At 40.5% G+C, this 14,598-nt stretch overlaps 1 protein-coding gene across 7 annotated transcripts in view; it reads left to right on the top strand.

The window, feature by feature from the left end:
* UBAP2 (ubiquitin associated protein 2) overlaps nt 1-14,598 on the top strand; it is a 158,216-nt gene that overhangs the window by 68,415 nt on the left and 75,203 nt on the right. For 6 of the 7 annotated variants that reach the window (XM_064437758.1, XM_064437755.1, XM_064437757.1 and 3 more), the window contains 7 exons: nt 1,109-1,298; nt 1,979-2,192; nt 4,777-5,048; nt 6,159-6,331; nt 7,407-7,617; nt 8,813-8,852; nt 11,575-11,758. In XM_064437758.1, the coding sequence (XP_064293828.1) occupies nt 1,109-1,298; nt 1,979-2,192; nt 4,777-5,048; nt 6,159-6,331; nt 7,407-7,617; nt 8,813-8,852; nt 11,575-11,758 (1,284 nt within the window). The remainder of the gene's footprint in view (nt 1-1,108; nt 1,299-1,978; nt 2,193-4,776; nt 5,049-6,158; nt 6,332-7,406; nt 7,618-8,812; nt 8,853-11,574; nt 11,759-14,598) is intronic. The other variant, XM_064437760.1, reaches the window with a different exon arrangement.

The following is a 14,598-nucleotide window of genomic DNA, read 5'->3' as shown; positions in this document are numbered from 1 at the left end:
TTGGATAGCATGAGATCTGAAAACTAGATGGCCTAAGGGTCCCAAACATCCTGATACAGCTGTACTGCTGTACTCCAGACTGCAGCAAAATTTTCCCTTATAATGTGGATGTGATCAGGTGGAGGTGTGGTAGCAGTTAGTCTACAGTTTATACTCCTTTCCTTTTAAAGGTGATATGCTCCCATGTTCATTGTTCTAATGCAAATATTCTTCCAATGGATGTCCCTCAAATAATGTCAGAAAGTATTTTAGTTCATCAGCTCAAATTGTGGTGGTTTGGTTTTTTTTTTTACTTGCCATAAGAAAGGTTTGGGCATTAAGAAATCTATGCTAATAAAAGTGCTGGAAGCACTTCAGCCGATGCCTGCAGTATATTTAGGATAAAATTAAGTCAGAATTTTTGGATTATATTTGTTTTATTGTCTGAATGCTTTACTTTTCCTTGAAGAAATCTGTGCTAAATGTGTGGTAGGGGTTAGTAAGCCATGTTAAATAGAAGAATTCATGTTTCTCATCTTGTGTGCGGTAGAGTAATTTTGGATATGTGCCTGCTATTTGAGAAACTTATATTTTTGCTGCTCCTGTGACTACCATGTCTCACATATTCACTAAATCACTGCATATGTGACTTGATTCTTTACTGTCCTCATACACACCCTGTACAGAGGTAGGACTTTGATCCCTTGCTCTTTTTAAAGCGTGATATACAGAGAATGTGGATTATTAATATATATAATGGGCTTGCAGGCAGGATCCACTTAAACATAATGTATCCTTTATGACTTGCCCCCAGTTACTAGCTCACATTAATCGTATAGGTTATTTATGTGATACATGGTGTCATAAATTTGATAATGTTTGAAAAGAGTGGAAAGATAATTTATATTTTAACTGTAGTGGAAGGTTTCAGTTACCAGAATATGACTTCCTGGCAAAGACCTCTATTCTACTTCTTTTTGTATGGCAGACAAGCAACATTTGAAAAGACCATTAATCAGTAATAATTCTGTTGCCGGTATGGCAGCTTTAGTATTGTTAGTGCTTTCTTCAGTTTCAGAACAGCTTAATCATCATGTTTATTCCAGCCAAACTTTGCTTTTTCTTACAGCATTGATTTGGTAACGCTACTTCAAAAGCCTGTGGCTTCTGCCCAAGAGACAGAAGGCAACTCATTTGAGGCTCCCCAACAGCAGAGCTTTGGCCAAGCTCTAGTCTTCACAAATTCTCAGCACAGCACCCAGATGGCATCAGTAACTGGCAGCTCCAGTGCTGTAAACTCTTACTCTCCTCAAAGTCTGGTAAAATTATCTTATGCTTTCTAAATATTGTTCATGAGTAAATATTTCAGGTTAAACAACATTTCCAGTACTGATCATTTCAGTATTTGTGAAATTCAGGTAGCAAATGCAGAAATGGAATTCTTGATTCCACACACACACACACACACACACACTCTCTCTACTTTTTTCTGGTTTTGCTAAGTAGTTGTTTCTTGGTTTACCTGAAGTACTTGTATTAATTTTTGAGTAGAGAGCAGGTCAATTTACTATTTCTTGTTCAAGAGTTCTATGCCAGAAAACTATGATTTGTTATTTCCAAGTACATATCTAACTTTTTTGTGGAAGCTTGCCTATTTCTGAGTCAATTGTGAGGACTTGAAATTGGGCACTTCTATTTATGCTCTGAAAATCTGTGCAGCTATTAGTAAACTTATGCTCTTTTGAGATGCATGGATTCAAGTAAACCAGTCTAATTGCAGTCACAGTGGTGGAAGTTGTGTTGGTGATAATCAGAGAGGATCTGGCCATATGCTACAACTGCTGAATTTCTTGTTGGTTATTTGTTGGTAATCTAGGGCTGAATAGGTTTTAGTTGCTGCCAAATAGTAGCTGTAGGCATTGACCCTATGGATATGTTCAACTTATTTATTAAATACTTAACTCCACTCCTTCCCCTCTTTTTTTTTGTCTTTCGGTAGTCTGCAGTTCTTTGTTCTGGCTTTGGAGAACTTGGATCCTCTAAATTGGCCAACTCTACTGGATCCCAAATCTTGGACCAGTTGAAATCTCCAGGATTGGGTCAGTTTACCTCTCAACAAAACAACAGTAGCTCTACCACCACTACCACAGCTGCCACATCATCCTGGGATCTAAAACCACCCATTACTCAGTCCTCAGTCCTTAGCCAGTTTGGTAAGTGCTTTGACGTATCTTTCTCTCTCTCTCTCTCTATTAGCCTGTAAGATTTCTTAATGCCAGTGACAGTTTAAAATGACCTTAATAAAAGACTTTTTCTAAAAAATGTAATGCTGATAAAAAAATCGGTTACAAAATTTGAAGAGTTACACTTACTTGCTGGTAATAGACATTATGGGTATATCACCAACTAAGTTTTGATAGGCTTAAGCCTATACATAAATGTCATTGCAGCTTTAGAAGTTGTTGAACCTTCATGTAATGACATCATTGATTTACTGTGCTTGAACGTCTAAGTGGAACTTCGATGGGACTTTCTCAAAAAATCCTGGAAAATGCTTATTTTCATAGTGCCTGTGGTGCTTTTAGCTGAGAATAAGGTTTTACCATATTTTATACTTCTGTCCCCAATTTTTTCTCTTCTAACAACTACATGAATTTTGAATGAGTACTATATAGTTTCTTCATAATGTATATCACAACTCAGTGTTCTTTCTCTAGTGTGCTGAGAATGATGCAGGCTGCCCAGTTTGTCTATTCGTAATTGTATGGATTTTTCATTTAATTGAGTAAAATTAGTAGAAACAGTGAAAATGACACTAACTTGGTTTTTGGATTGTAGTCCCTAGCAGTATTCTCACTGGAAAGAATGATAGCTTTTCTATCTATCTCATGTGTAGGTGTATGTTTCCAGATAGATAAGCAGCCAATCTGGCAGCCATTACAACCTTTAACACAAAAGTTGGACTTCTCCAAGGCCTTTGATATGGTCCCCCACAGTCTCCTCCTGGAGAAATTAATGCGTTATGGCCTAGACAAGTGGTCTGTGCAGTGGGTGGGGAACTGGCTGACAGGCCGCACCCAAAGGGTGGTGGTAAATAGCTCCTCTTCCAAGTGGCAACCTGTCACTAGTGGAGTCCCCCAGGGATCGATGTTGGGCCCAATGTTATTCAACATCTTTATAAGTGGTCTGGATAAGGGCATCAAGTGTAGCCTGATGAAGTTTGCTGATGACACCAAATTGAGTGGGGAAGTAGGCACTTCAGAAGGGAGAGCTGCTCTGCAGGGAGATCTGGATATGCTGGAAGAGTGGGCCAGCAAGAACCTTATGAAGTTCAACAAGGAGAAATGTAAGATCATGCACCTGGGAAAACATAATCCAGGAGTGCAGCACAGACTGGGATCCCCCTGGCTGGAGAGCAGCTCTATGGAAAGGGACCTGGGGGTCCTGGCGGACAGAAAGCTCAACATGAGCGAACAGTGTGCTGCTGCGGCCAAGAAGGCCAACAGGAGGCTGGGTTGCATCAAAAAGGGCATCGCCAGCAGAGATAAAGAAGTAATTATCCTGCTCTACTCAGCGCTTGTCAGGCCACACCTGGAGCAGTGTGTCCAGTTCTGGTCCCCACTATGCAAAAAGGATGTGGCCAGGCTGGAAGGGGTCCGGAGAATGGCCACCAAGATGATCAGAGGACTGGGAAGCTGCCATACGAGGATAGGCTGGGCGAGCTGGGTTTGTTCAGCCTTGAGAAAAGGAGGCTTAGAGGGGATCTCATCACCATGTACCAGTACTTAAGGGGTAGTTGGAGATTCCTTTTTTACACGGAGTGCCGTGGAGACGGCAAGGGGGAATGGACACAAATTGCTCTTGGGGAGATTCTGACGGGACACCAGAGGGAAAATTTTCACAGTGAGGACAGTCACCCATTGGAATAATCTGCCCAGGGAAGTGGTTGACTCTGCCCACATTGGACACTTTTAAGATTCGGCTGGACAGGGTGCTGGGCCATCTTGTCTGGACTGTGCTCTTCCTAGAAAGGTTGGACTAGATGATCCCTGAGGTCCCTTCCAACCTGGGATTCTGTGATTCTGTCAGCAATTCTGAAAAAAATCTTTACATACATTTTAAGTCACTTATTAATGCCCTTTACCAACTGAATAAAAAAGCCTTCGATTAGCAGATGCTGTGGGCCTGGTGGTGGTTGACCAGTGCTCTGGCCAGTACCTGGCTTTCAGCATATGAAAAATATGAAAGGGGAAGACTTGGGTAAAAGAAGCCTGTCAGTGTCCAGTGTCTCTTGGCTTTCAGCCGGATTGGGATGGTAGATGACTTCCTATTTGTGTTGAAAGTTTTCTCTTTTGTAGGGACAGGAAATCCTAACTCATAATACCTCTAAATTGCAACTCCAGATGCCCTGGAAGTAATAAAATTTTATTGGCACGGTTAATTGCAGAGAAACTTGCAGTGTTTGATTAAAATAATCTGTAACGGCTTTTGAGGACTAATGTGTGATGATAATATGTGACTGTATAGATAGGTTTATCTTCATGTTTTTGAAGGAAGCTCAATAATGCTTGCCACAGCTGTTTATTTTAAGTAGAGAATATCAAATGTTGTCCTTACTATTACAGTGGTAATGTTCAATGTGGAAGTTGTATGGTGTCTGAAAGAGACTTGCACATGCTATAAAATCATAGCTGTTGAGTATGTCAAGTCACACAGATTCTTTCATAATGAGTAGAAGTGTGAAGAGCAGAGTTTAATGCTTTAATTTTGATATTTATTTTTCCCAACGCTGACCAGACTTTAAATCCCAGCCTGAACCATCCCCAGTTCTGAGCCAGCTGACCCAGCGACAGCAACAACAAATGCAGGCAGTCCCTGTTCCTCCTCCTGGGCTAGAGTCCTTCTCCCAGGTAAAACTCCGAGAGCCATCACCAGTAGACAGTTCTACAGCTGTTAGCAAAATGTTACAGCTCCCCTCCCTGTCTGTGGATAACCAGGCAGTGACTGCCCATCAAACCCAGCAGAAACAGATAAAACCGCCAAAACGGAGGATAACTCCAGCATCCAAGGTGGGTAACTGAGTGGTGGCTTGTCCTTAGTAAATGTGAAAACATACAAAAGCTTGAGCCAGAAATAGTGTGGCCAGCAGGAGCAGGGCAGTGATCATGCCCCTGTACTTGCCACCGGTGAGGCCGCACCTTGAATACTGTGTTCAGTGTTGGTCTGCTCACTACAAGAAGGACATTGAGGTGCTGGAGTGTGTCCAGAGAAGGGCAATGAAGCTGGTTGAACAGTCTGGAGAGTAAGTCCTGTGAGGAGCAGCTGAGGGAACTGGGTTTGTTTACTCTGGAGGAGTCTGAGGGGAGACCTTATCGCTCTCTACAACTACCTGACAGGAGGTTGTAGCAAGGTGGGGGTCGGTCTTTTCTCCCAAGTCACTAGTGATAGGACGAGAGGAAATGGCCTCCAGCTGCGCCAGGGGAGGTTTGGATTGGATATTGGGAAAAAATTCTTCTCTGAAAGGGTTGTCAGGCACTGGAACAGGCTGCCCAGAGAGGTGGTGGAGTCACCATGCCTGGAGGTGTTTAAAAGATGTGTATATGTGGTGCTCAGGGACATGGCTTAGTGGTGGACTTGGCAGTGCTGGGTTAACAGTTGGACAGAATGACCTTAGAGGTCTTTTCCAAGTGAAACGATTCTATGATTCTATTCTATGGATAGGTTGCTAGAGAGAAGGAGAGCAAAGATCATGATATACTACTTGTTTATAAAGCAGGAAGTTCTACGCTGGATGTTTTTTTAGGTATTGTCTTTTCCAATCACATATCTGATCACTCTGTGTTGAAAAGGACTGTTCCTGGGTGATTTTGGATTCTGTAGTAGCCACAAGATGAATGGCTGAAGCGGTATGGACATGGATGACACTTAGATAGCATAGAATAGTATTACTCTTTCAGCTCCAGATCAGGGCACAAAATCAATGAATTAATTTTATGTTACAAGAATGTAGTTAATTTATGTGGTGTAAATGGGGGGTTGTTGCAGATATAGTTAGCAGCAAAGGCTGAGGCAGTAACTGAAGAAGCCTGTAGTTAAGGGAGGAGAAAGTGTCAGTTACTGGTATCTTTAATAGAGATGGTGTCTGGAAAGGAGTTATGTCCTTTTTTCCCTCCTTTAAGATTCCTGCCTCTGCAGTGGAGATGCCTGGAACAGCAGATGTGACAGGGTTAAATGTTCAGTTCGGAGCTCTGGAGTTTGGATCAGAGCCTGCACTCCCAGACTTTGGATCAACTTCAAGCAGTGAGAATACCAGCCAGGCAACCAACAATAGCTTGTACTCAAAATCCATAAAGTATGTGTGAGTTCCCCTTGTGCATTTTTACATGTCATCTTTAGGCGGTCAGGTTTGTGCCAAAAATACCAAGGCACAGTTACCATGTAATGGGAGGGGGAAATATGCTGGCTCGTAAGGCATCTTAAAGGAGAAATTTCTTTTCTCATTACAATCAAAATCTTCCTGGATGTGTCAGTGTGAAGCTGGAGATAGCATGAGTGTAAATAACCTTATAATAAGCTACCCTTTATAGAATTGCTTTCTCATGTCTAATTGTCCTGATTTTCAAATTTGTTGGAGGGTTTGTTCCTCTCAGTCCAAATTTTTCTGCTTTTGATCCAGGAGAGATGACCCTTGTACCATGTATGTGTCTTAGTAGGTTGGCACCAGGTAAACAGCTCTGATGCTCATGTAGGATGAGAAAAGAAGCCAGGCTTTGAGTATGCAGAAGCTCTTACTGAAATGCTAAATAGCCAAAGATAAATGCCAACGTACTAGTAACTCATTTTTTAATTCTGTATTCATTTAAAAATTGGCTTCAATAAAAAGCTTCTTGAGCTTAATTCAGAAATACTAGTGAAAATGAACTTTCACATTCATTTATAGTTCTATAAATGATTTAGATGTTTAGAAAGTAAAACATTCCTGCATGTGTTATTTTTTTCCTCTTTGCATAGTTCATTCTTTTAGACTACTACTGTAACATTAGAATTCTATTATAAAAAGAGACTGGGTGTTTCTTATCGTATACCAGACTTTATAGATCCTAGTTGTTTAAAAAAAGAGAGATTATGATCGTTAATTTATCCTTTGAGAAGGTGGAAATCACATGACTGAAAAGTGCTTGTGTGTAAACTCTTGTTTTGGTTGGGCTGGCAGGAAGGAGGTGAATGGTGTTTAATGCAGCTGGCTTTGAAGAAGTGATTACTAGGGACTAAAGCAAAATTATATTTTTCCATAATTAGATTTCTAATATAAATAATTAATATCTGACTGTGTGTTAGTTCTAGCTAACTGTATAGGAGCTGATATTTTCTTGAAGGTGTTTGAGATGTTGTTTACCAAGATGACAAATGGTTTTTACTTTTTCCAGTGATCCTCTGAATACCTCTTTGCCAATATCCAATACAGTACAGGAGTCCACCTACACAACCTCTGCCATCACCTCTTCCAGTCTGACCTGCTCATCCCAGAGCACTAGCCCAGTAACAACAACTTCCTCCTATGACCAGACTTCTGTGCATAGTAGGATAGCGTACCAAAGCTCCATGGCTCCATCTGAGTCAACACCTGTTGCAGCTACGGTGAGTGAATTTCAGAAATAAGACCTTGAAAAAGGTGAAATATTCTTGTCCATGTTAGACTTGTATAACTCTACTATGTTAATACTTTTAACCAAGCTAAGTGGTATTTTTGATTCCCAAGGCCACACTGTTATTTGTTTTTGCTTTTCCTATTGTACAGCCATTGTTGGCCATACTGTATTTGGGGTATAAGAGCTGCTGATTTCATGGGTTTTGACATCCTAAATTGCTGTTTGACCTTTTCTCTTAGTAATGCTTAACATTCTACTTGAGTTTCCTTTCCTGAACCGTAGCTATTTAAAAAAGGATCTCTCTCTGTATGTAAATGTTAGTCATGGTGTTTTGCCATAACTTGACAGTTTCTATCCAAAGGTGTATTATTTACTAAATTTATATGGCACCTATCAAATGGATCCCCAACTATTTGTGGCCCCTCCAGCATTACTCTTTTATTGGATTTAAACACCAGTGGGAATTAGTTTCATGTTTATTTTAAAAAAAGCATAGGGAGAGGTTGAATCTAGGACAGAGAGGATCTCTCTTGGGAGATTCAAAAGCACCTACTCTCTTTGTGTGTGGAATGTATGTTTGTTTTAAGAGAACTTAATTTATTAAATGTTTAAGGAAATTGTGAGAGTTTGTAAGTTGGTTTACTTCTGGCCTTTGTTATGTAATGGCTCAGTCACACTTGTCTTCTGCACTAGCTCGTATGTACTGGTGAGGATCAAGCATAGACTATCCACTTCTGTACTCCAGCGTTATCCAAAAAACAACTGGTGCTTCTCAAGTCTTATCTTTCAATGGAAAAAAATTGGCGTCTCTGTGTAACTTGGATAGTTAAAATTGTGAGTTGCATTAGATCAAAAGCACAACCATTTCCTGTATGTTAATGCAATTCTTTTTCATGTCGGTGTGAACCTGAAGTTTGTTACATACAGTACATGGGAAGGTCACCTGCTGATGGGTGTAGTATGGGCAGTGTATGGGATTCTATGTGTTCAAGACACTTTGCACTCAAGACAACTCTTATGTGGTTTTGTTAAAGGCAGTAAAAAAGTTGATTTTCTGCCTTTTTTGTCTTTCAATTTAGAATGAATGTAGAATTTTGCATGAAGCATGTTCAATGTGTGATTCAGTCTGAAAATTTAGTATACCTCTAAGATGATTTATTCATTCATTTCTCCTTTGTTTACAGAACGGGCACAGTGGTGTTAGACCACAGGCAACTCTTGACAGTAAGTTTAAAAAGCTTGGCTGTGCACAAGACTTCCTGATCTTTCCTTACTACTTGCTGTGCACACAACTGTAGCAGTGACATCTGGTTTAAGGTTTTATATTGTTCTCCCTGACTAATTTTTGGCTGACCCATTTGAGTTTATTTTGTACTTGTATAGGATATGCTGCTTGCTTCTTGACTAAAAGTGAGGTATGAAAGCAGCCCTATTAAATCTACAAACCTAAGCATTTGCAGAATTAGAGAAGCTGCTTTGCTGCTGCTTTTCCTTTTGAATTCACCTGCCAACAATTATTTAATATAAAATGAAAAATTAATATAAATTTTCTTAGCAATTCTTCCAATTCTCACTTGGGAAGCTGCGAGTAGCATTTAGCTGCTATAAAACAGTCACCTTCTTTGAGTGCACCTGTCGCTGGGTGTAGTGCTACCTGTGCCCTGTTACAAACCCGTGGAGAATAAGGGTGACTAACATGCTCCCTCTGCTGGGTAGCTTGCTGCATTACAGTGGAGTAACAGTAACCCAGTACTGGCTCTGGTGCAGGCGTTACTGTTGTCTTTATCTTGTCCTGTTCTCATGTGGTACTGAACTTGTAGCACCCCTACAACTCTCTTCCTGGAGTTAAAATAACTATAGTATTCACATTTCTGACCTTTATGTGCTCCTCTGTGCAAGTCTTCAAGGGCAACAGTGTGAATTAACATCTTTTGGAAACCCAACGCTTCAGTTTTTGGTCTATCCTCCTCTTAAATATTTCTTCAATTAGATCATTAGTGGGGCAGCCTTTTTATTTTTTTTATACTTCTGAGTAGGAAGAAGTTGAGTGTTCAGACCTGTAAACAGTGTCTTGTTGGTGCCAAGTTCAATTTAAATGAGCAGGAAGAGTGTATATGTCCAAAAAGTTACCACTTAAAAGATTATTATATATAAAGAAAACTTTTCAAGTAGAAAACTTTTGTGTACAGAATTAATAAACAATTTATGAAATTCACTGCAGGGTTTGTCTTTTTGCTATGGAAAACAAAAAGCTGAGAATTCTTAGTATTTTTGTAATTATTCTATAAGGCTTTATTGGTCCCTTTTTCTATGCCAGTTCTGTTTTGAGAACACTTCTGGGGTTTTTGCATCTCAAGCCCATAAACTGGGGTCAGTCTTCTTCCATGTATCTATGTCATACATCCAAACGATTTTGAAATTCTCTTAACTTTTGAAAGTACTGACCTTTCCCCTTCCGTACATGCTTATAATATTCTTTGTTATTCATCCCTCACCTTTACTACTGTTGTCCTCTAATATCCAGATCTCATGCTTCCTAAACCCTTAGTTCAGAGCATGGCTGGTGTGTTATAATTCTGAATGTCCTACTTGTCTCCTGGTTTTCTTTTTCTTGTACGTGTGTTCAGACATATTGTAGGGGTTCTTAATGAAGATGGTGATTCTGTGCCCTGTATTGAGGACATCTACTTTTACTTCAAGAAGGGAACCCTGCTCTAAGCGTATTGAGAATTGTAAATGCTATTTACTTACTTTTCTGTGAATCTTGCCAGGAGGTTTCAGGTGATGTAGTTGCTACCTTCATAACTACGTTTCTGTTTGTCACTTGAATTTCCTTCTCTGTTGTGGCTTACCCTCATTCTCATTGCCAAGGCCAAGACCTCTTGAATTCTGTTTGCATAGCACCCAATCCAGCACCCTGACTTGGGTCATTTAGTGAGGAAACCAAACCAATAACATGAACAAACTGTGATGCGTAACTTCCAAGTGTGTATCTGACTTTTGTTTGGTGACCATTCTGAAACTGTCTTCACCTACTGTGCAAGTTAGTGATGGTCTTCTGGGTGGTGGTCTTTAGTGTGGTATGGAAGCATGGCCCAGCAGAAGGCAGGGCTCAGCTCTCTTTGAGTTTGATTGGTGGGTGATTGCCTCTAACTCTTTATATTATCTTTGCAGGACCAGAGATAAGTGTAGGAATAGCTGGGAATTAAGTTGGGCAGTAGAGTTGTTCAGTCTCTTCTTACAGTATAGTGGTCCTTTGAAGAGGCACATCTGTGGTAAAAAAGTTTTACTCTGTGTAGCCTAAAAAGTAATATTAAAGCTAAATACTTACTGTTATCTAGGTCAAAGTAAGTAAATATTTGACAACTCTTTAGCCATTAAAAATGCTTAATGCTGTGCTCAGTTGTGGTGTTTCATGGTAGCTTATTTTATTCTGCTGCATTACACATTTGACTGAGTACTGCAAACTGATAAGTTACATGTGCCCTTCTACTACAGCAATCTCAGCTGTGATCATCAGAGGTGCTGTGTAGGTTGGAATGAAGAAGCAGAGCTGTAGGTAAAAGTAGATTTATACAGTGCCTTGAAAAGCACAAATTACTTTTGTTTGCAGAACCAACTGCAAGGAATTTTAAAATTAGCATTGACTTCTGAGCAAAAGCTAGTAATCCAGATAGCGGGAAGTGAAGTGCAGAAGACTGTAGTTCACTACACATGTAGCAGTGAACATTATACATCTATTATAGGTGAATAGCTTAAAGGGAAAAATTATATTTCTGTTGTTGTTTGAATTTTCCTTAATAGCCAGATTTCTTGTTACTGTTACTCATTGTTGATGGTCAGGTTTTTGTAAACCAAGGGGCGAGTACTACTGTGTTCTTTAATCCAGGCTGGGATGTCAGGTATGCTGGAATTTCTTTGAATGCCTCTTTTTAACTTGTTGCAGCTACTTCATCAGTTCCAGCGCCTAAGACAGAGCCTTCTCCCTCACTACCTTCTGCTGGTTCTCTGCCTAACGTGGTATCCACCACTGCTTCGCTTCTGCCTTCAGCATCGCAGCACGTGGCAACATTGCCCAGCTTGGCTCAGCCCAGTGATTTGGCCAGCAGCTCCCTTTCCCAATTAAGCAGGTACAGTAGGAGTTGTGGTAAACTGAAAGGGGCTTAGTTTTTGGGAAAGGGCACACATAGGGTGATTGCGTATGGGGGCTATCAGGCACCAGGGTCCCTTTTCTGACATGAACTGGAATTAGGAGAGGTATTCAGAAGAGAACAGGGTCTTTCTGGTTGCAGAGTATGAGCTGTGGGCTGCCTCTTAATGATAGAGTGGCTGGTGCCCTCAAGATTTTGTCACACATAAACAACTTTGTGTTTCAAGGGGCTCTTCAGTCATGCCAATGAAATTAGCTAAATTGATTCCCCCAGTTTGTTTTTTGTACTTTGTCCACATTGTCTGCTGTTTATTTAGTGTTGTATGTTTGAAATAATTCTGTAACAGTTTACTTCCTGGCTAATCTTGAAATATTTTAGGTTTCATTTATACCTGTATTTCTTACAATTAAAAACCAGAAATAATTCCACAGGGAAAGTGTGTTTTTTTCTTTTTCCAAGATATTTCCTTGAGACACTTTGAAATACCAGATTGGTGTTCCTGGAAGTACATTCAGCACAGCTTTGCTCATTTGCACTATCTGTCTGATTTTCTCAGTGCCTGTTACTTGAGCTACATCCTCAAGCAGGTGACATCCTGAGGCTATTCTGGTTAAGTTACATTTTTAATACTTGCCTTTGTAGTGTATTTGTTAATGTAAGAAAGTAATTTGATGGGTTATCAGGTTTTATTTCCTGTTTCACAGGACATGGTTGATTCTCTTTTAATACACTAGTGTCTGCTGTTGAATAAAATGGTAACTATGTCAAATAACAAGGATTATTCCATTCACATTAGAATCACCTGCCAATGTTTGTTTGAAAAGCTATGTGTATTGGTAGACATTTTAGTTGGAGAGTTGATGCTGCTGGGCAGATACCAAGTGCTGTGAAAAGATAGTGTCTGAATTCCAAGCATGTCTGACTTGGTTGACAAGAGCTGGTGGCTCTTGTCTGTGTCTCTACCATAGGGTCAGATGGTGAATTAAGGCTTATTAGAAGGGCTGGGGAGGGTGGGCAAGGGAGTGGTTTAAAACTGTATGTTGGACTGAACTATTTCTTTCCTTGCTACCTGAAGTGGTGGTGTTTGTAATTCCTGCAGATGAGGAACAGTTATAAAGAATCAAAATTGATCTGTTTAACGGCCAAGATTAAATCTGCTCCCACACATTGAAGAGCTGCTAGAATTGTTTGGCCTTAAGTTAGGACATGTAATTTAGCCTGAAGCTTTGTTATGAAAATTGCTGTGTTTTCTTGTGGCTATTTCTTTACAGAATACTGAAATTTTTTATGGTTAGGATCTCTCTTGCTTCTGATTTCACATGAGGACGGGCTTTTTGAGCACCAAACCATATGTATTTTTTATGGCTTTGTTTTGTTTGCCTTCATTCAGCGTTCACACTGTGTAAGTTATGCCCTTGACTGTCAATGTAAGGTATAACTTCTGTCAGTGTAAATGTTTAAGAACCAGTTTCAGTCACCTTTCAGGGAGACATTTAAAGATCTTTGGATTACAGATGAATATTGGTGCTAGTGTTACTGTCAAAAGTTCACAGGCCTGGTCACCTAGAGGAAAAAGGTGGCACTAAAGCAGAGTTTCTTCCTAAAATGAAAGTTATCTGCAGATATTTTTAGCAGGGGATACTTAATTTTCATGTTTTATAGTATATGTATAAAACAAAACTAATAGTTCTGATTCATCTTCTCAAAGAGTAAATGGCTTTTGGTGGGGTGTAGTGGTATGAACTAGCGTTGATTAGATCACCAGATTCTATAATTGTATGGTTACTTTTACGGCTTTCACAGATGGTCGCATATCATCCACCAAGTTCCTGGAATGTATAGAGGACTGTTTCCTGAAACAAATGTGATATGTGCCAACCAGGAATGAGGCACTGCTGGACTTGCTATTCACAAACCGAGAAAACCTGCTTTATAATATCTTGGTTAGCGATAGCCTTGGCTGCAGTGACCACAGTATTGTGGAGTTCGGGATCCTGCTGAGTGTGCTGAAGGTCAGCTCTAAGACAAGGGTTCTGGATTTTAGAAGAGCAAACTTCAGTTCACTCAGGGCTCAGCCGGGAGGGATTCGATGGGAAGCTTCCACAGAAGACAAAGGAGCTAGTGAGTGCTGGGAGTTCTTCAAGAACTCTCTACTGGGAGCACAAAGCCAATTTATCCCCTACAAAGGAAAGGGAACTAAGCGGAGCAAGAGGCCCCCTTGGCTCAACCATGACCTCTTGGGTCTACTCAAATCCAAAAGGGAAGCACACCAGAGATGAAGTGGAGGGTTATCTGTCGAGAACTACAAGGGCATTGCCAGAGTGTGCAGAGATGCAGTTAGAAAAGCAAAAGCTCAGCTAGAATTGAAACTGTCTGTAGACGTGAAAAATACCAAGAAAGTTTTCTTCAGACATGTCAACCACAAGCAGAAAAAGAAGGAAAACATAGGCCCACTGTTAAATGGAAAAGGAGAGTCAATCACCAACAATGCAAAAAAGGCGGAGGTCCTTAACACTTTCTTCACCTCTGTCTTCACCAGCACTGTTGGGTCCCAGGCTTTGGGAACAAAACTGCTGGTTGATCCAAACACCAACCCACCATCAGTGAAGGAAGAGTTAGCACATGAATTACTACAGGAGCTTGACCCCTACAAATCAATGGGCCCTGATGCCATCCACTGGAGGGTGTTGAGAGAGCTGGCTGACATCATCGCAAGGCCACTCTCCATAATCTTTGAGGAGTCATGGAAAACAAGGGATGTCCAGAGGACTGGAGGAAGGCATATGTTGCCCCTATCTACAAGAAAGGCTTGAGGGAGG

Source organism: Phalacrocorax carbo, chromosome Z, assembly GCF_963921805.1.
Source record: "Phalacrocorax carbo chromosome Z, bPhaCar2.1, whole genome shotgun sequence".
NCBI classification, from domain to species: Eukaryota; Metazoa; Chordata; class Aves; order Suliformes; family Phalacrocoracidae; genus Phalacrocorax; species Phalacrocorax carbo.
Note: the sequence above shows the minus strand (reverse complement) of the source record. Positions and strands in the feature narration are given on the sequence as shown.